The 21,062-nt window shown below is 37.4% G+C and overlaps 1 protein-coding gene across 1 annotated transcript; it reads right to left on the bottom strand.

The window, feature by feature from the left end:
• Positions 1 to 16,565: 16,565 nt before the first annotated feature.
• On the bottom strand, positions 16,566 to 20,750 carry LOC127979733 (antigen peptide transporter 2-like). The gene is made up of 11 exons (XM_052585350.1): positions 20,126 to 20,750; positions 19,928 to 20,042; positions 19,713 to 19,843; positions 19,402 to 19,607; positions 19,112 to 19,309; positions 18,872 to 19,000; positions 18,568 to 18,756; positions 18,062 to 18,235; positions 17,763 to 17,922; positions 17,204 to 17,340; positions 16,566 to 17,086 (listed from the first exon to the last, which is right to left on the bottom strand). Exons 1-11 carry the CDS (start codon positions 20,619 to 20,621, stop codon positions 16,844 to 16,846), a joined length of 2,178 nt encoding a protein of 725 aa, XP_052441310.1. The 5' UTR covers positions 20,622 to 20,750; the 3' UTR covers positions 16,566 to 16,843.
• Positions 20,751 to 21,062: the final 312 nt, after the last annotated feature.

Below are 21,062 nucleotides of genomic sequence, written 5' to 3'. Positions count from 1 at the left end.
GCATTTGGTTCACATCAATGGCATTTTGAGTATTTCTCTTAAATGTTGTAATATAAATATTTGCTTTTAAACTGTCTACTAAGATTGTTATATTTTATATTTTAGTCCATTTATTTGTGCTTTGTGCTTTGTGCTTTCTTTTTCAGATGTGTTGTATGAGACAGATATAAGTGATGACCTACAGTGTGTGTCAGTGGCCTATGTATTTTAATATACCCACAGATATGTTGCCATAACTCTGAAAGGGAAGCACAGCAACAACACATTAACACTGAGCCAAGCAAAGTTAACAGTTATCAGTTTCCATCTGGCAGTATGCAATCACTTTTGGATTAAGCAGAAGCTTCAGTCATGGAGGCAGATTATATTTCTCACATTTCTCACCACTATTGTTATATATCTGAGTAAAGCTTTTTGTCTCATCATGTGAGCTTCTGACTGCATCCAAAAAGTGAGAGGTGATTTATTTCTTTACTCAGAACCGTTCTTAATTTTGTCATGTCAAATATCAGGATGATGGAAAAACAAAACTGAAAACCCTCAGAATATAATACTTTGGATAACACTAATACTTTTAACATATTCTAGAATTTTATCTGGAATTGAGGTTGTAGAATAGAATCTTCTCTCAACATTTTATTTGTGATGTCAGAGTGTCTTTAAGTGTGTAAATCAAAGTAAGAGTATAAAATACTTTATACAATAATAATACTTTTAGTATAGGAATATATAATACTTTGCATAATTTGCTACATCCGGGAGATTTTATCTTGTGTACAACAGTGACATCTAGTGTTTATATTGGGAATAATAAATAAATAATTTTTTTAAATCATAATTTCAAATATCAGCAGGCCTATTCAATGTTATCTGTTTAAAATATCAAAACATTATTTCTGTATTTGTAACTGCAGGTTAAATGCATTCATGACCTGCATTAAACAGTGTAAATGCACCTAAATGCCATTTCAGATGCAGCTTCTGTGTTTCCTCTGCATTGAAAAGATTAATTTTGTCAATATTGATTTAATTTGCTTGTTAACAACCCAAATTACTTGTTATTCTAATTGTATTTTTTAATTTAATAATTTGACTGAAAATATGATGCACATTTTTATAAAAAAGGAGTTTATAAAGAATAAAATGCCCAATAAAGGTAAAAAATCTATTTAAACTTATTGGAAAATATTAATTTCTCTCACTGCTTTGAACTAACCACCACATAGAATATCAAAAACTGTAGGAGTCAGCTGTCCATGATAGTCCTTAAAATATCAGCACAATAATACACAAAATATATAAGCAGCACAACTGTATTTAACATTTTTGTCAATATCGCACACCCCTAACATATTTAACGTTTTGTTTAGAATTTTTTTATTATGAAAAGTGCCCTTTTCTCCCATCTGCACCTCAAAATTTCTCTGCACATTTCTCGGCTACCATGGACAGCTGACTACTAAAGTTTTTGATATTCTGTGTGGTCATTATTTCACAGCATGAATAGAAATTAATCTTTTCCAATATTTTTTTATTAACTTTTTTTTCACATTTTATGGGCATTTTTACTATAAAGCTATTTTTCTATCATCTTTTCAGTCAAATTCTTAAACTGAAGTCATTTAGAATAATAAGTCACTTGAGCTGTTACCAAGCAAATTAAATTTTAAATTGATATTTTAAACATTCTACACTGAATACTGATATTAGTGTATATATATATATATATATATTTTGAAGGTACTTTTAATGTGAAATTAAAACTCATTAAAAAGTCATTGCGACTGAACCGAATAATTTAAATGGTTGATTCATACAGGAACAAAACAGCACAATTTTGCTTAGAGATAGAAATTTAAATTAAATTTGTTGATGAAATAGATCAATGTGTGCTACACTGTTGTCATGAGCAGAGAGGCAGAGAGGAGAGGAAGGCATCTGAACTCGGCAGAGTCTCAACATTTCCAGACCTGGCCTGATATTTCGATTTTTTTTTATTTGTTTGTTAGGGAAAGATGTGCACAAATGAAACAAATGCGCACACACACACGCACACACACACACACACACACACACACACATTTGTGTGTATATATATTTATATATATATATATATATATATATATATATATATATATATATATATATATATATATTAGTGCTGTCAATCGATTAAAAAAAATTAACTAATTAATCACACAATTTTTTTAAATTAATCGCGATTAATCGCGATTAATTTAAAAAAATTGTGTGATTAATTAGTTAATTTTTTTTAATCGCAATTAAAAGACTGAAACTTTTTGGATATGTAAATGTAAAATGTAAATAATTAATGTAAACTCAAGACAAAGAAACTATTTAAATTCAAAATATGATTGTTTATTGGAATTTTTGTTTAACTTGTAACACAGATTTTCTCATGTAAACAACATACCTGCAATAAACCATCAATATTCTCCAAATTAACTGTTGGCTTGAAAGCCATATTTATTACAGAAATAAAAACACAGGCATGTAAGTACCATTTGAATTTCAAAACAATCAATGCCAATAAAAAACAAAAATGATTTCCATGTTGAATTCTAAGTGGACTGCAAAAAAATTCCAAAGTATAGTCATTGCCAGTGCTTTAAGTGGGCCGGTACGCACCAGTACTCAGTACCGCCACTTCCAAATATAGACGGCCTTTTTAAAATTCTAATTGTTTTGAAAAGCAAGGTGTGCTCTGATTGGCCAGCTATACAGTGCATTGTGATTGGCTGAATGCCTTAAGTGTGTGACAGAAATGTTACACACCTTAACTTTGATATAGCCTCCTGGCACGACCAGAAAAAAACAATAAAACACATTACAGACGCAGTATTTGTTGCATCCAGTGGAGACATTATTACTTATTATAGTGACTTTTTAGTGTGACTGTAACTTTATACTGTATTTTTACACGTTGTGTTGCTTATTGCGCCGCGTAAGCATAAAACCATGTCTGCATTTTTGATTGGAGAAATGACAAACACTCAGCACTACTCTACACTGCTCAAAACTCACATTTGAATCATCAGCAGCAAATTATATAAATATAAAAATGTACTTACAGGCTGTGATTCAGAAGAGCCAGACTGTCCTTGCAAAGTAGGAACTGCGTCTCTTTATAGAAACAGCCTTTGATCACAGACTCACTGTAGACTGCTCTGCAGGTTCAGAAAACAGTCCTGCATAAACTGCATCACACAGCATCACTCACTTCAGGCTTGAGTGAGGAACATTTGGGCGGAGTTATGCAAATCTCTCCACACAGTGATGTAGACATGTGGGGGCGTGTTTAAACGAGGTGTTTAAGGAGAACGTGGGCAAGTGTCAACTTTTATAAAGAATATAGCTTTAGATTTTAGACTTTAGTCTTTGCAACTTTACAGATCTTCTTTATTCACCAAGAGCTTGTAACACTCCAAAGAGAAAGGAAAAATTTAAATCGCATCATATGACCCCTTTTAATAAATGTCTGACGGTTTTGGCAAAAAGTGGAGACACAACTTTGAAACCTTATGAAACATGCATGTGTCACTGAAAAAACAAGCTTGCTTTGATATGAGATATTATTAAATGTTGCTTTTGATAAAACAAGCTCTTTTTCATCATTAAAAAACATTTTTATCCATTATATAGCATATGAATGATTGAAGCCTTTCTGTGGACACACTGTTTTAGATGTAGTCAGAAGACTATATGTGTCATAAATTTCACAAAATAATGATAAAATTAAACCGAAAGGGATAATTGTCTTAAATATCTTTCACTTTACTCTACATTTATCCTATTATTAATCCCTCATAACATTTACAATTTAACATTTTTATATTTTTTATTTATATAACCAACTAGCAGTTACAATTGCTGGGCATGTTTTGTGCATGTCTCAAGAATCACTGCTTTGATAGTTTCATTAAACAGTAAATGTGTGTATCATAGTCAATTTATTACCGATCGTGACTTTTGGCTCTGCAAGGATTTGTGCAGTGCTTTTGTAGTCATTTAGCATTCATTATTCTCAGTGATGTAATTTGATTTATAATATGAGACAAACCGCAGACACAGATCGCTTCACAAGTGTGAGCTCGTCTGTCCATGTAATTTTTTAACCGATTTATGAATAAGAACAGAAAATGACTGCTCCACTTCACATTAATGTTCAATAAAATGTGAACTTGTGCCAGATCATGATTGGTTGGAGTATTATAGGCCTGCTACATGACAAACGGGCATTGATAAATTAAAAAATATTCTAAAATATATAGGCTTAAATAAATTGACTGATTAGATTTGATTATTGATGAAAAAAGTTTAAAATATCGTTTGTTTCGTTTTTTCTTACATTTACCCACTGTCTTGAAGAACCATATGTCTTGAGAGAGCTATAGGTTTCAGAGCAGACTGGAATATCATTCAGTCAAGCAAAATGCACAAATAATTCAAATAAAAATCAGTGCGTTCATCAGTAGTTGATGCAATGTTGAAACACTTCTTAAACCTAAAATGATTTTTGTAAATCCAGTGGTCAAATGCAATGTCAGGTGACTAATAACTGATCTTTGTGTGAATGTCCACAAAACCCAAAGACTTTCTGAAGACTTTCTGATTTTTGGAATCAGTCTGTAATCCAGATTATGTAATCAGTTGCAACCTAGCTCTGTATATATATATATATATATATATATATATATATATATATATATATATATATATATATATATATATAAAGATAAAGATAAAAAACACTGTGCACTCAGAATGTTTTTCTTAGAATGTAATTCTATGATATCATACAGAACAGTTAAGAAACATCTGGCACATGCCATCTAACCCACAGTTACCACATGACTGCAACAAAACTAATTCATTGCATATGTTTGGTTCACTTACTAACACATAAACCACAAACTATGACACCTCAAACCACATGTACTTGGGTACGACAAACAATTTGAACAATAACATCAATAATAATAATAATAATCACATAAAATATACATACTTATTCATCTACTGTAAATATAATTTATATTAGGTTATATAACTGATCTTTAATGAAATTTTGATAGAAACATTAATAATGGCATGTTATTGAGAAGCAGTTCAGATGTGCTGCTCACAAGAGGGCGCCAGTGTCTGTGCATTAGACTTCAGGATGAAACAGCAGATTCGACGCGTGGCATTTCTTTGATTTCTGTTGATTGGTTGCGTCCGTCGTAAGAAGTTGCCATGTGCGCGAGGACAAAAACAGGTTTGGATTACACAGAAAACAATGCATGTTGCATTTTAATGTCATGTATAAAATACTATTTTGGATGATGATATTCTCTGACAACACTATTAAGATTAAGTAGTATAAAAATGAATAGCCTACATAAGAAACGTTTATAAGAAACTATTTACTGACAGAAACCGTTTTATATTCGGTCAGGATTGGATTGAAATATATTTCCTAGTCTCTAGGGGGAGCTCAAGCACCCAAATAACGATTACTGCAGGGGGAAATTTCCAGACCAAAACATCTCATCAAGATGAGTGCCATTTGACCACATTTCTGTTGATAATGTAACCATAAAGCTACACACCCCTCCAAATCCCCCACTGGGAAATTTAGGGGTTTTATCAGGTTTAATAATCCGAAGCAAGCTGAGACAATCACAATGTCTGTGTGTCCTGCTCCTGAAAGAGTGCCATATTAACTCCTGTTTTATGTACATTTATAATAGGGCTGCGACTATCCATCCATCCATCCATCTTTTATTTTAGATGAGATAATTATTTGAAAGGGTCATAATTAAATTATATTTAACAGGAAAAGCTGATTTGCATTATAACAACCTTGTAGTCTCAAATATTGTTTTGTCTATAGAGCATAATAGTTTTTGGTGAAAATATACAGCATGAAACAGCAGAACAACAAAAACATGTAAACAACACAGTGGATCTCACTGAGACAGGAAGTGCATAAATATTTAATATTGAAAAATATTATTTCAATTTAGCATACAAAAACATGTAAACAACACAGTGGATCTCACTGAGACAGGAAGTGCATAAATATTTAATATTGAAAAATATTATTTCAATTTAGCATTTATATGCTTAGTTCAGCCACCCAGAAGTTATTTTTGATTGATTGCTTTATTAAGGTTGTTTGTTTTTCATAAAGTATGTCAGTTCTCTATTGTGTTGGTAGTCAGGACTGTAAAAGCCCAACCCATTGGTTTGTTTAGTTTCATTATCACAGGTCATTTTTGGAAATTAACATTTTGTTTGTTTGTCAATGAAGCAGGCTCTTTCAGATCCATCTGCAAACCTGTTTTCATCAAGTATGGTAAAAATGCTAAGAATTTCCCCAAGTTTCCCTGTAACGTCCTCCATAATATCACTTCATAATTTTTATAATATGAACTGATTCAGTGGCTATAAAACTGAATAATCATTGATCAGATTCAAAATAAGTTCAGAGTTTAAAGATCATATGTTTGCAAGGGAGCGGCGAGTTTGCATTTGATCCATCTCTCCGTCCCTTCCCTCCCCACAATCAGAGTCACATGACTATGAGCTTGGCTTGGGCTTGGCATCACCAACAAAATGGAAAAGCAAAGAAAAGAAAGTGAAAGAGTGCCGGCTCGGGACTTTCCAGGGTTGTTATTATGCCTGGCATGTGATGATCAGCCACTGGTGGTGTGGTTATACAACCAAACCAAAAGAGGAGCGCGGGAAAACGCTTAAATACTTTGTCAGGTCCCAAGGAGACAAGAAAAAATGTATGATTTAAACACACACTCTTACGTGACACACTGATGATCTTTTCAAAAAGGAAAATTCATCATCATCCATCATTTACTAACCTTCAAGTTATTCCAAACCTCTTTCTTTTGTTGAACAAAAAAAAAAAAAGAATATATTTGGATGAATTCTTATAACAGATACCGGCAGCCGTTGACATTTATAGTATGGAAAAATAAAATACTACGGAAGTCAATGGCTACAGCAACTGTTTGGTCTTTTACATTCAGCAGGAGAAAGACACTCATACAGGTTTGGAACAACTTGAGAGTAAATAAATCATGACAGAAATATCATTTTTGGGTGAACTGTCCCTTTAACTTAGCGTGAGCTATTGTCTCGTTGGTTTCGCTGGTGTCTGTTCTTTCGTTTTTGTCTGTAGCATGCGTGGGCAAAGCTAAAAAGTACCTTAATATTTGTCAGGCATTTCATAATATCCCATCACTTGAGAAAATGGCTGCCCTTACTCTGTTTTGTATGCTGAAATTTCAGTCAGTAACAATAAAATGTATTTAATTTTAAAGCCAAATTATAGAACTGTAAGTCTGCAACTTTAAGCTTTATTATACATTTTTTTAAAAGTTATGTTGCTCAATTTCCATTAAGCATTAAATCCTAATGTTCAGTCTCATTCAAAAGAGTTAAAAATAATGCTTTTGTGTCAAAACAGAGGGAGAGATCATTTAACATTTTGAATAAAGTCCTCAAATCCCTGAAGATGTATGATCTCCATTTATTTCGGCAGCAAATATTATTTATTGTGCAATGTAATGACAGTCATTTAGAGGCCGTACCTTGTAATAGAGGCCAAAATATCACCGAAACCATTTCTTGGCAGCAGAATGGTTTCCAATAGGGGGTGATAAAACACAACAGCGCTATCTTGGACGCACCATGAGACGGATAACACCAGGCAACAAGCTAAACAGAACAAGAGCAACCGGGACTTTCCAGAAAGACAACGTCTCAACCCAAAGATGAGCAATAAATATAGCAGCATTCTGAATCTAGGGGAAATTATTAAGTTGATGTATCATGACAACAAATATAAAATGGAGGAATGGTTTTATCATTGGAAAAACTACAAAACTTTTTTGTCATCCTGAGGATGTTGAAGGAAAGAATATGTGCATATGCAGACTCTCAGTGTCTTTGCTGAAGAGAATAAGTTTGATATGTGATGAGATCCTTTCACTATCACCTGAGCTTCATGATTTCTGTTGATGTCAGGTCACAAAATGGCCGGCGATCATAAAATGGTGTCGATAATCTGGACTGGCAACCTGGGCATTTCATGGAAGTCACGTGATTTCACAAAACCTAATTGTGCACCTTCACTGGCACAAATAATTCTGCCAGCACTTAACTCATTCATGGCCAGTCACTTTGTTTTTTTGTTTTATACACACACACACACACACACAAACACACACACACACACACACACAAAATAACCAATCCTGGTGTGTATTGCAATACATTTCTGATATGTGAAATGATGGTATCCTTCATTTGGCTTGTTTTTTTTTTTTATGCAATAAGGTAATATGGATTCCTTTCAAACTATAACATTTATAACATTTCAGTTTGTTACTGAAATCTACTCAAACAATACACTGGACCTGCTAACTCATTGTAATTTTAATCTAAAATTCTATTCTTCACCAACATAACTTCATGTTATAAGAACACAGATACATAGATCTATATGAAGGTATAAATGATGTAATGAAAAATGTTGATAGCCGCTTTTAAGGCGGGTAGAGACAGAGCTGTGTCAGACATGTCTGTCCCGCAGGCAACAGGGGGTGATAAAACAAAATTGCAACTGTGGATGTACCAGACAGCAAATCAGACCTACAATACCAAATCAAGAACAATAGGTACTTTCCGACAAGATGATATCAAAAACCAAAGGCCATCTATACAGCAGCGCTCTGAATATCAAATTATCCTTTCACTATCACCTGAGTTTGGCATTTTTATTTACTTCTGGTCACAAAATGGATGGCGATCACAAAATGGTGCTGATAATCTTGACTGGCAAACTGGGCATTTTATAAAAGTGACATGATTTCACAAAACCACCAGTTGTGCGCCTTACCTAGCGTGTAAAATTGTGCAAACACTTAATTTATTCATGGCCATTCACTTTGTTTTTTATTTTCGGGAAAACCCAACCCTTCTTTCAGTCATTTTATTACTGAGGATTTTAGTAGCCTTGCATTAAGTGAGAAAACATCTGTCTTTAGTTTTTTGCCTTTCAGGTGTTTAAAGCAATGTAATTTTGATTTGTGAAAATCTGGTATCTCAAATTTTGCATGTTTTTTCTTCTTCTATGAAATGCAGTAACACTGTTTCCATCTCTGTTTTAACTTTTCACAGTGAAGCTTGTTAGGTAACAAAACTGACTTTAAAGAATAGCCTATATCGGACATGCTATCACAATGCAAAGTTAATCTAAATGTGGTTTTATTAACAAAGTTCGGGAGAAGCACGATCAGATAATCATCCAATTTGGCACAGGTGCATCTCGTTTAGCTAATCATCTTAAATAGCACGCAAGCGTATATATATCCAGTCTTCCTACCTCCTGTCCCACGACAGTTTTTTCGGCAACCCTCCTCCACCCCAACTCCTCACTTCTAATCTATTTATCCCAAATTAGGGATAGGGGGAGTTATTTGGGTTCGGGCTATGCTCCGGGCCCGGACCCCTCCCCCAGGACAGCACGCCAAAATATGCCTACTATTTGCCTTCAGATTAGATGTAAGGGTGAACTCGTGAAACCACTATTCATCATCACAGGAACACGTTTATATATATATATATATATATATATATATATATATATATATATATATATATATATATATTAGGGGTGGCACGGTTCAACTTTTTCACAGTTCGGTTTGTTTCACGGTTTTAGAGTCACGGTTTTCGGTACAGTTCAGTATGTGCTATGTTTATGGAAAAACTTTACTTTCTAATAAAAAAAAAGAAGAAGAATATTCTATCCAACTACAAGCAGCAGCACACATGAATACAATAGAGTAAAGATACAAACAATAAACAGTGATTTTCAGTTTTTTTTGTTTGTTTTTTGGCAGGTCTAGCATAAGTTTTTAGGTACAGAAATTGAATAAAGTAATCAAATGTAAAACAGCATTGTATATTGGAATATATAAATAGATAAAGATAATTCTTTATTAAAGTTCTAAAAGCTTTTTAATCAAGAGCAGTGAGAGATTTCTTTGTTGTTGCTGTTTCTATTAATATAAAGACAGTCACTTTAAGAGAATACACTGATACAGTGGCCTGCGTTCAGCCGGCTATGTCTGCTGTAGGATACTTACCAAGACGGGCATTTTTACATAATTTTTTTCTGAATTTGTCCATTTAAACACAATACTTCAGAGAGATCTTATATTTGCGCGCGTTCTGAGGTGCGGTTTTGTGCGCTTTGGATGAGCGCATGCACAAATCTTCTCACTGCGCGCGCGAGCTCGCGTCCTCTGCCTCTTAAATGTTTAAACTGACAAAGCTTAAATGAGTTTAGTTTAAATACATATTAACGTGTGGTGTTCAGGTCTCATCTGTGCGCGCGCGCTTTCAGCACCCGGGTGATGACGGAATAAATTACTGCTCATATTCCAGCATAAATCGTTCAAATTGATCAAGAGTGAATGGTTTGTCCAGGTTTTTTTCCCCCTCATCGTTATTGTTTTAATGTCTGGGAATCCAAAATGCGCATCCATCAACAGAAACATATATTAACTGCTATATTTATAGCAAACCATATTACAGATAGGCCTACTTTGGATTTAAGTTGAACCGCGGTCCCAACGCGTACCGAACCGTGTGTGGTGAACCCACAGCTAAGGTTTTTTTTCAGCGAACCGTGACACCCCTAATATATATATATATATATATATATATATATATATATATATATATATATATATATTAGTGCTGTTGAATGATTAATTGTGATTAACTGCATTCAAAATAAAAGTTTGTGTTTACATAATATACAGTGCTGCTTCAGAGTTTGTTGACCCTTTAGAATTTTCTATTTTTCAGCATAAATATCACACAAAACTTAATCAAAAAAAAAAAAAAAAAAAAGTCCTGAAAGTAGACAAAGAGAACCCAAACAAACAAATGAGACAAAAATAATTTATTTGTCATTTATTTATTAAGAAAATTGATCTGGTGTTAAATATCTGTGAGTGGCAAAAGTATTTGAATCTTGGTTTTCATTATCTGATCTGACCCCTTTTGCAGCAATAGGGCATTTCGCACCGCTTTAGTTCCAGAACTAAATGTATAGTACTAAAGCACTGGTACAAATTTGATCAAACTATTTCCCAGTACCATTTAAAGGGTTGCATTCGCACCGACTGTGTGTACTAGGACGTGATGTAAGCCGGTCGATAGCAGTGACATTTGTGCGCGGCCTTCAACAATGTTAACAAATAAGAATAATGTTAATAACAGGAGGATGGAGGATGCTGTGATCAGAGCTGTGTTTTTGTTGTGTCTCGTGGGTTTCACAATAATGGACATGGACATGCAAAGCGACTGAAAGCATGGAAAGGAGGATTAAGAATCTCCAACGACAACTGGCAGTGCTACATTTGCTACAAGTGCCTACACTTCAGCGTCTGTATATTTATCGCTGTTCATCATACTTTCGAAATAAGTTAACACAATGTTTAGTATGTTACACAGCGTTTTAAATCATGGCGGGTGAGGGTGTTTTGGAATGCATCTGGCCAATCAGATGTATGAGTTATGAGTTATCAGAAGGAGTAGGAGCTAATTTAGTTCTCGAAAAAGGCAGTCCGGTAATAAAATCACACCTAGTTCCTGTGGTGCGAAAACACCCAAAAGTACGTAGTTCCACAATTAGTTCTGGTACTATGAAAAGGTTCCTGCGGTGCAAAAGGCCCTAATAACTGCTGGTAATGTTTCTCATAACTCCTGATCAGTCCTGGACAACGGCTTGTATAAATTTTTTGCCCATTCCTCAGTGCAGAACCACTTCAATGTGATGTTGGTGGCTTTCCTCCAATGAACTGCTTGCTATAGGTCCTTCCACAAAGTTTCAATTGGATTAAGGTTTCGGAATTTGACTCAGTCATTCCAAAACAGTAGCTTTCACTATTCTTTTGTAGAATGACTTTTGTGCTTACGGTCATTGTCTCGCTGCATGACACACTTTGTCTTGAAAATTTGTTCACTGACAGATGTCCTGAGAATTATAATTAATTTTTACATCAATGAAGGCAAGCTGTCCTGGAACAGATGCAACAAAACAGGCCCAAACCATAATACCAGCAACACCATGTTTCACAGATGGGATAAGGTTCTTATGCTGAAATGCAGAGTGTTCTTTTCTCCAAACATAATGCTTCTCATTTAAACCAAAAAGTTATATTTTGGTCTCAACTGTCCACAAAACATTTCTCCAGTAGCCCTCTGGCTTGTCCACATGATCTTTAGTGAACTGCAGGCTGGCAGTAATGTTCTCTTTGGGTGCACCATGTAAACTGTGGTTGTTCAGTGCTCTCCTGATGGTGGACTCATGAACATTAACATAAGCCAATGTGAGAAAGGCCTTTAGTTGCTTAGAAGTTACACTGAGGTCCTTTGCAACATTGCAGCCTATTACATGTCTTGCTTTTGGAGTGATCTTTGTTGGTCAGTCACTCCTGGGGAGGGTAACAGTGGTCTTGAATTTCCTCCATTTGTACACAGTCTGACTGTGGATTTGTGGAGTCAAAATATTTAGAGATGGTTTTGTAACCTTTTCTAGCCTGATGAGCAACAGCAACTCTTTTTCTGAGGTCCTAAGATATCTGCTTTGTTCATTCCATGATACACTTCCACTAACATGATCAGACTTTGATAGATCCCTGCTCTTTAAATAAAACAGGGCACACACTGACACCTGATAGTCATCCCACTGATTGAAAACAACTCTGAAAAACAGATGGACTCTAATTTCACCTTCAAATTAACTGCCAGTCCTAGAGATTCACATACTTTTGCCATTCACAGATAATATTGTATAATTTCCTTGAATAAATAAATGACACAGACCATATTTTCTCATTTGTTTGTTTGGGTTCCCTCTCGAGAACTGTCTCTCGACATAGCGTTAACGCCTTGGGGATACCCTTCCTTTGCAACTCTCACTGGCCAATACCAGCCAAGATGCCGAAAAGGGTGCTTAGAGCCCGGAGGACCATCACTCTCTGTGATTTCTCTCTGCAACGTCCCACTGCTGCCAATGAGCCACTGGTTAAATGACAGCCGCATCTGGGCGACCACGCAGAAAGGTGCAATTCACTGCTCTGCTCTTTGGGGTACTTCGCAGAAGAGAGTCTTCAATCCGCCTCTGATGCTTCGAGATTATCTCGTTTGGTGTGGTGGGGGACGATGACTATCTTGACGAGGCGCTGTCTCTAACGTCGATTTGAGAAGGACTGGGCCTGCTGGGGCAGAAACGCTCTGAAATGGAGGGACACTCTGTATTCCAGGATGAGCTCCTCCGGATTCTTACCAGGGCTGTGAACGATCTCAGTCAAGAGTGGGAATCCCCTGACGAACCAGCGAAGAGCAAGCTAGATTGATTGATGATGATTCCTTCATTGGTGTCGCTGAGCTGCCGCTCCAAGGAAGCAAGCCCCATTCTTCTGACTTGCACGACAATGTTGCTAAGGCATGGGCTGAGCCCCAAATGGCTTGCACTCACGCTGGCGGGTTGGAGATCTTCACTTAAGTCGACAGGGTGGTAGCCCGAGGACAAATGAGGATAAACCATTGCCTCCCACCTCTGCCTATCCTCTGCCTCCCTGAAGACGGGTGCAACACTGCCATCAAGGCCCTGCCATCTGCACATGTCGCAGACAAAGCATTTGCTGCTTTGGGAGAAGCGATCTTGGCACTGCACACAATGGCAGTGCTCCAGATTTTTCAGACACATCTCCTGAAATCCCTGGACGAGGTTGGGGTGGATCCCGAGGTTCAAGGATCTACGTGCAGTGACAGATTTTGCATTTAAAGCCACAAAAACGACAGCCCAGGTGATCGGATGGAGCATGGGCTACATGGTGGCGCTCCACTGGCATCTGTGGCTGGCACTCACTAAGCTTAAGGATGCGGACAGGAAGGCGCTGCTCAACGCTACTCTATCTCTGTCCGGCCTCTTTGGAGATGCAGTAGAGGCTATCACGTAGCGCTTCTTAGGGGCACAGAAACGCTCAATGCAATGAGTCACTTCCGGCTGCGCCGGGCTGTAGCGCCGCCCCATGCATGTAGTAAATCCTCATCTCCTTCCGACTGGCTGTCGAAGCGTCCCCCCTCTGCTTCCACTTCATCAGCACTGGACTCAGAGCCATCTGTTTGCACCAAAACAGTGGCAGAGGACACCAAAAGGGCGTCACGGCTTCAAGAAAGGCGGCCGTCCCAGGGGGAGCACTTCAAGCCAAGATTGGGCTACATTCCTAAATCGATCTCTACACCGTTTAGAGTGCAAGTGGTGGCTCTTTCCGCTGTCACTCCAGAGTCAGAGACTTCATTGGATACCACCTGGAATCAGGTGTTGTGTTCAGCGAGGGCTTTGCCAGTTTAAATCGACTGTACAGCTCTGGTTCGCCAATATGATCAGCTGTTTGTATGTTTCAGAGGCAGTGCCAAAGGGTCTCCAAACAACGGCTATCACATTGGATGTTCAATGCTATTGCCATGGCATATATTCCAGCCAGAGAATGGAGTGTCCTGTTGGTGTCAGTGCCCATTCGATGAGGGCGGTTGCCTCCTCATTGGCGTGAACTAAGGGCGTTTCTAAGGGACGAAGTTGGTTAGGTGGTCTTTGCAGAATACCTTTGCCAGATTTTACAATTTGGATGTGTGGTCATTAGCCTCACAGGTCCTGTCGGTGAGTCAGACCCATGGATCTACCTGGAACCACTAGCCGTTTGACTTTGCCAGTGGTTTCGACCCGGTCGTGAAGGGGAATGCAGCAATTCTCTATCTGTGTTAGTATTGTGCCTGGCCACGCACATGCTTTGTTGCACTTATATTATAATACTTGTATGCGTTTGATATGACAATGACTATGGCGACGGTGCTACATCTTTCTCTCAACAAGAGACCTGCCATCAGGTTTTTGATTCTGAGTAACCTGATTGGATCCCTAAGTTGGAATCTGCATCCAATCCCCTTGAGGCATGTTGCAGGGTCATGTTTGATTGGTTGAGGTTTATTTTTAGTGTCTTGCCAGAACTGTTCATGTTAACTCCACAGAGGTTGAGCCTTTTTACTTCGCTGCTTCCACAGCATTATTCTATACAATCCCCAAGGTGTTAATGCCATATCGAGAGACCTTTCTCAATCAGAACATCTCTTGTTACTGTCGTAACCTCGGTTCCCTGAGAGACGGGAACCAGACATGGTATAGGCCGCTGTGTTTACTGATCAGATCTGCTGTGCTGTTTGTTCAGTTGGAAGATTCTGAGCTTATGCCACCAAAACACTGCATTATATAGTAGTGGGGGCCCCACCCCATTTGCCATTTCGGCTGGCACTCGGTTGCAACTTCACTGGCATTGTACAAGATTTCAGGTAGGTTAGGTAGAAAGAAAGTCCCAAAGGCGTTAACGCCATGTCTTGTTAATAATCGCGATAAATTTATATATATATATATATATATATACACAGTATATGGAGTGTAGGAAAACCGATACTTAGGTCTATAATCCACAAAGGTATATATGCATCATTTAAAACAGAGGCAGCCATTTTGAGGAAGGAAGGTTGCAGGCAGCATTATAAAATAGACACCAGATCTTGTCAAATCTCTCCTGCTGATATTAGTGGGTGAGACAAACAGCATTAGCATGAGCAGTCACCAAGCCAAACATACAAATGTGTAACCAGGTGAAACAACAATAGGGACTTTCCAGCTGAACAGGGTTTGCTTGTTTGGTAGTTGATCTTGTGATGTAGCCACACAGGCCAAAAGAAAAACCAAATGAGTGCATGTCAAAGCTACAACACTAGCACTCCGAGTAAAAGCTTGTGCAAAATGCATTTGTGTTCGTCAAAATCTAACATTCAGTTCTTACCTGCCTATCCATCTATAGTAATGTGCAACTGCATAGGGGTCATAACAGCAATTATACTAATGTTATGGAGCACTGTTGGCTTTGATGCTGATGAAATGTAGTCAAGACTTATTTTTTGTTCTAAATAAAACAGGAAGAGCTTATTTTGGGTAGCCATTCTGTAGAATTGATATGTTTATGATTATATAAAGTTGTGTTTTGACCCAAACACATATGAAGGACATTAAATATAATTTGCATATTTGTGTGTGTTATGTATTTTGCATTGACCTATATTCAAATCAAGGTAACTATTTCAATACAAAAGTGTGCTGCCAGGCAAATTGCCAGCAAACAGGACTGGCAGCTTTGGCATTGCAAGAAAGTCACATGGTTTTGCACAACCAAATGTGCACCATTTCTGACCTTGATCCTGAAAACATTATTTTTATGCTAACTCTGAACAGAGTTTTTGACATATTTTGTTTTGTATAGTATTGTAGTTTAAAATGATTTGAGCACGTGGCACAAGCTAATACGTTCATTCAGTACAGTTATGAAATAAAACAAACATCCATGACAAGGTAATGATGACACTAAAATTTGAAATTACACTGTATAAAACAAACATACAAAAACCAAGAACCCAGTATTTATTCACATTTATTAACAACACAAACAAATCCAAAATGTTACATTTATTCAAATTGTTTATTGATAAAACATTTTGACTGATGATCGCCTCTGAATTTATTCTATGTACAAGTCCACATTTCACAGATCACAGATCTTTTAGAAATGTTATAATGGTTAAAGGATAACGTCCTAACTTATACTGTATGTTCCTATTTACAAAGGTTTGTAATGGCATATTTGTATTATGAACATGCACAATATTTTAACACAGACTATTGAGCTTTTATAGTGTCAGATTTCTCATTGTCTTGGTTTGCTGTGTTATCATCAGTAAAGAGCCTCTCTCTCAGTTTATAGTAATTTCCTTTCTTGTCCATCAGTTCCTGATGTGTCCCCAGCTCCACCACCTCACCGCTGTCAATCACCACGATCTGATCCGCCCTCTCGATGGTCTTCAGCCTATGAGCGATCACAAGCAAGGTCTGAGTGGGGCAGCAGGCCAGGGCCTGTTGAACCTGTGGAATAACAAAACATGCAAGAAATATTTGAATAGTAGCACTAAAGGAAACAGGGATTTGTGAACGCATACAGTGCATAAGTCTTTGTGTTCATACTGAATAGCCTTGTTTTACCATTTGTTCACTTTCAGTGTCTAAAGAGCTGGTGACTTCATCCAGAATGAGCACCTGAGGTTGTCTGATCAGTGCTCTGGCGATAGCGATGCGCTGCTTCTCACCTCCCGAGAGCAGATTACCACGCTCTCCCACATCTGACAAAGAAAACAGGATCTGATTAAACACTTTTACCATGCTTAAATCTAAAACCTATCCAATAAAAAATGGAGTGGAATAAAAGGCTGGTCTAGTGAATGGACCAAGCTGCTAAAACCTTCCTTATCATATAAGTAATGGAGTGGCAACACAAATCCAGAATTGCTGATAATATCAGGAATTCTAAAATTACTTTAAATGTAAAGTTAAACTTTTGTCTAAGTCCAGGCTGGTTTATGCTGATGTACCAGCAAAACTTTTCAGGCTAAGTTTGTTTGGGTGTGGGAAGAATGTACAACTAAAGGGCTATGAATGCAAGCAATTCTGATGATGACAGATATAAAGAGTAGAAGATTTTTGCTTTAAATTAATTTTTATGTCTAATCTGAATCTTTCTAGCCACTGACTGCAGTTCATTTACCTGTTTCGTAGCCATTTTCCATGTTTGAGATGAAGGCATGGGCATTGGCTTTGCTGGCAGCCTCCTTTACTCTCTCCATTGAGCAGCCGGGCAGACCATAGGCGATGTTGTCTCGTACAGTGCCGGAGAAAAGTACAGGCTCCTGACCCACCATCGCTATCTGAGAGAGATTATTTACAGTGTATGCTCTTTGCATTGCATTAGATAGTTGTATATGGTTATTTAGTCTATAAATTGACTTATAGATAAATAATCTACAGTTCAGCAGTAACATGGGTTTGATAATTCTGAGTATTCACCTTGCTGTGCAAGTATTTGTGTTGGTAGTTCTGCAGTGGTTGTCCGTCTAACAGAATCTGTCCCTGCTGATGCTGGTAAAATCTCTCCAGGAGACTCACACAGGTGCTCTTCCCTCCTCCTGACATTCCCACCAGAGCCGTCATCTGACCCGGCTTCAACTCCACAGAGAAGTTCTGAACACATATAAAAGAGAATATAGTAAATAGACAAAAAAAAAAAAAAAAAAATAGGAAATAGACAAATTATAAAAATAACTACTTGAGATATTATAAATATATGATAAACCTTGTACAGATCATGTTTACAATTTTATACACAGTCAATATAGTTTGTCTCCTCAATTCTATAGACCCTTTAAAGAAGTACAGAAATCTAAGAAATAAAAATATATATTTTTTTAAAGTGTTTAAGTATCATATTTATTTACATTTTAGGTTTATATGAATTGCTTTCTCAACCTTGACGAGGATCAAGTGATGTGAACTTCGAGTCTAAAAAGTTGTACCTTTAATACATTGTGGTCGGGTCTTCTGGGATACGAGAAAGTGAGGTTCTGAAAGCTGATGTGTCCTTTCAGATCACTGGGCTGCAGGTCTCCATCAATACTGACTTCAGGCTCTCGGTCCATGTACTCGAACACCTTTCCAGCTGCACCTACTGAGTTCAGTATGTCTCCGAAGATATAGATCAAAGTCTGGGAAAGAGATGGATAAATACTCTTTATTTTAAGCTGAAAATAATACAAAGCAGGTTTACACAGATGTCAACATAAAAATCCCTCTTTTCAAAAAAACAGAGCAGAGGTATACCCTTATGTTGTCTCCGAGGTCTTGCTGATAGAGAATGAAAGAGACGAGATTCCCTGTGGTCATCTGTCCATACTGGATAAAGAGTCTCCCATAGTAAAGCATGGCCACCTTCATTCCCACTTCTGTCATCTGAAAACCACATAAACGGTCAGGACACCATCATCTATGAAGTTCCACATCAACAAGTTTCTTTCAAAGAAAATAAACACTGATGCACTTGAAGACTAAACTCATACTAACCCGCCTAACCAACAGGTAAATCGCCCTGACTGTGTCCCGTCGAGTCTTCAGATTATGGGTTTCCATCAAGCGGACATTATATCGATGGGTTTCGCCAAGTTCTGTCCTGAAACTCTTTACTGTCCTGATTCCTGACACTGCCTCTCCAGCCGCGTCATTGGCTTGTGCAATGGAGTCCTGGACTTCTTTTGAGAGCCTCTAAAACATGCATGAAAACTTAATATAAGATATGATTCTCAAAGGCACAAAAATTATCATCATAATGACATTCATTTTCGTCAACCACATACCTGATAATGTGTGTCATGTATGTTTTGCAGTAAGCCTGTTAGCGGCGTCTCCATCAGCATCAGAAGTGTAAGCTTCCACGAGAGGCTCAGCATCAGATACAACATGCCCAGGGTCTTAATCATGGTTCGCAGAAGGACATTGACATTCAGGGCTACAGCCCGACCCATTAGAGTAGTGTCTGTGGACAGCCTAGATGTGATATCACCTGAAAGACAGATTCATTCGAAAGAATTTCAGTTAAAAGGACAACTGATGAAGACTTAAGTCTAGATAACTTGAGGAAATGCACCAACAATTGCATTTGATCTACCTGTCTTGGTGGTCTCAAAGAAGCCAATGTCCTGCCTGACAAGGGACCCAAACAGTTGCACCTTGACTCTGCAGGTGACGCTATTGATTGCACACATGAACAGACCTCCACGACATCCAGCACTGAAAGAACTGAGGATAACAAACACCAGGGTTCATCATTAACACTATTCATTTTTGTAATAAAAAACACCTATTTTATTTTGTGATACCAACCTTCCCAGAGAGAATAATCCCATGAGAATGATAGCTGATCTGAAGTTATCCCACTGATAATGTGAACCCAAGATGTCAATCACCTTTCCAGTGTACAGTGGGATGAACATCTCACCTGAAACACGTGAAAATAACTTTACAAAACAGTTTATATTAAACTTTTACTTTTATGCAAAGTAAATACAACGAAATACTCACATAGCACAGCCAAGGACAGAAAGACAAAAGCTCCACACAATAATAAGTAGTCTGGTTTGGACAAACGGATGACCCGGATGAAGAGGACTCGAGCCTTCTGTTTGCGCTCTTTACCGTTACTCTCTCCATTCGTGTCAGGCAGCGTTATCTCCCAAAACAGACAAGCTAAAGTAGCAGCCACGGTACCGACAAGCCACGAATTAAACTTGTCAAGGCGAGAGTTGTCAAACAGCGCTAAGCGCCCGGTTTCGTATACCGAACCAATAAAACAGTGGACCGTAATCCATCTCCGTATCAGTGGATCAGACGCATCTTTATATAAAACTGATCCTGCGGACAGCAGCGCGCATCTCAATGCAGATTCAGCCCACTGGAGAAACAGATTATAGTCGAGGTTTCCTGTACGAGACTTCAGCAAGGTTCCTCCGAGGTCCAGAGTATAAACTATTATTATGTCTACACATAATACACACGCGAACACCAAAACTTTTCGCATGTTGCAGTGGTAGCGTAGCGATTTCCAAAAAAAACTAAGCGAACCTATTCTCGGCTAGTATTTTCTTGTTTTGCTACTTTCATACGGAGTACGAGGTTATCTTCTCTTCACACGGCTCCGGAGCATTTAAGGACAGGATTTTGCTTTTACTTTCAGTTTTAGGACAAGGGATTTTCCTTCCATAAAAAAAAAAATTAATTAATTAAAAAACCCTGCGCATTTTGTTAGCGTTCATTAAATCCTCCACTCAGTTGATACATTTTAAAATCACAAATCAAGTCAGTTAATAGGCTACACAAAATTTTAGGAAGGAGTTACTCTACCCTAATAATGTTATCAAAAATAATTTAGGCTATAGGTTGTATTTGAATTCACGACAAATTAATCAATCTTTTGAAATAAGATTTTATTAGCCTATTCACATGTCTATTTGTTATTGAT

Source organism: Carassius gibelio, chromosome B19 (genome assembly GCF_023724105.1).
Source record: "Carassius gibelio isolate Cgi1373 ecotype wild population from Czech Republic chromosome B19, carGib1.2-hapl.c, whole genome shotgun sequence".
Classification (NCBI taxonomy): Eukaryota; Metazoa; Chordata; class Actinopteri; order Cypriniformes; family Cyprinidae; genus Carassius; species Carassius gibelio.
This window is presented reverse-complemented; position numbering and strand designations above follow the sequence as displayed.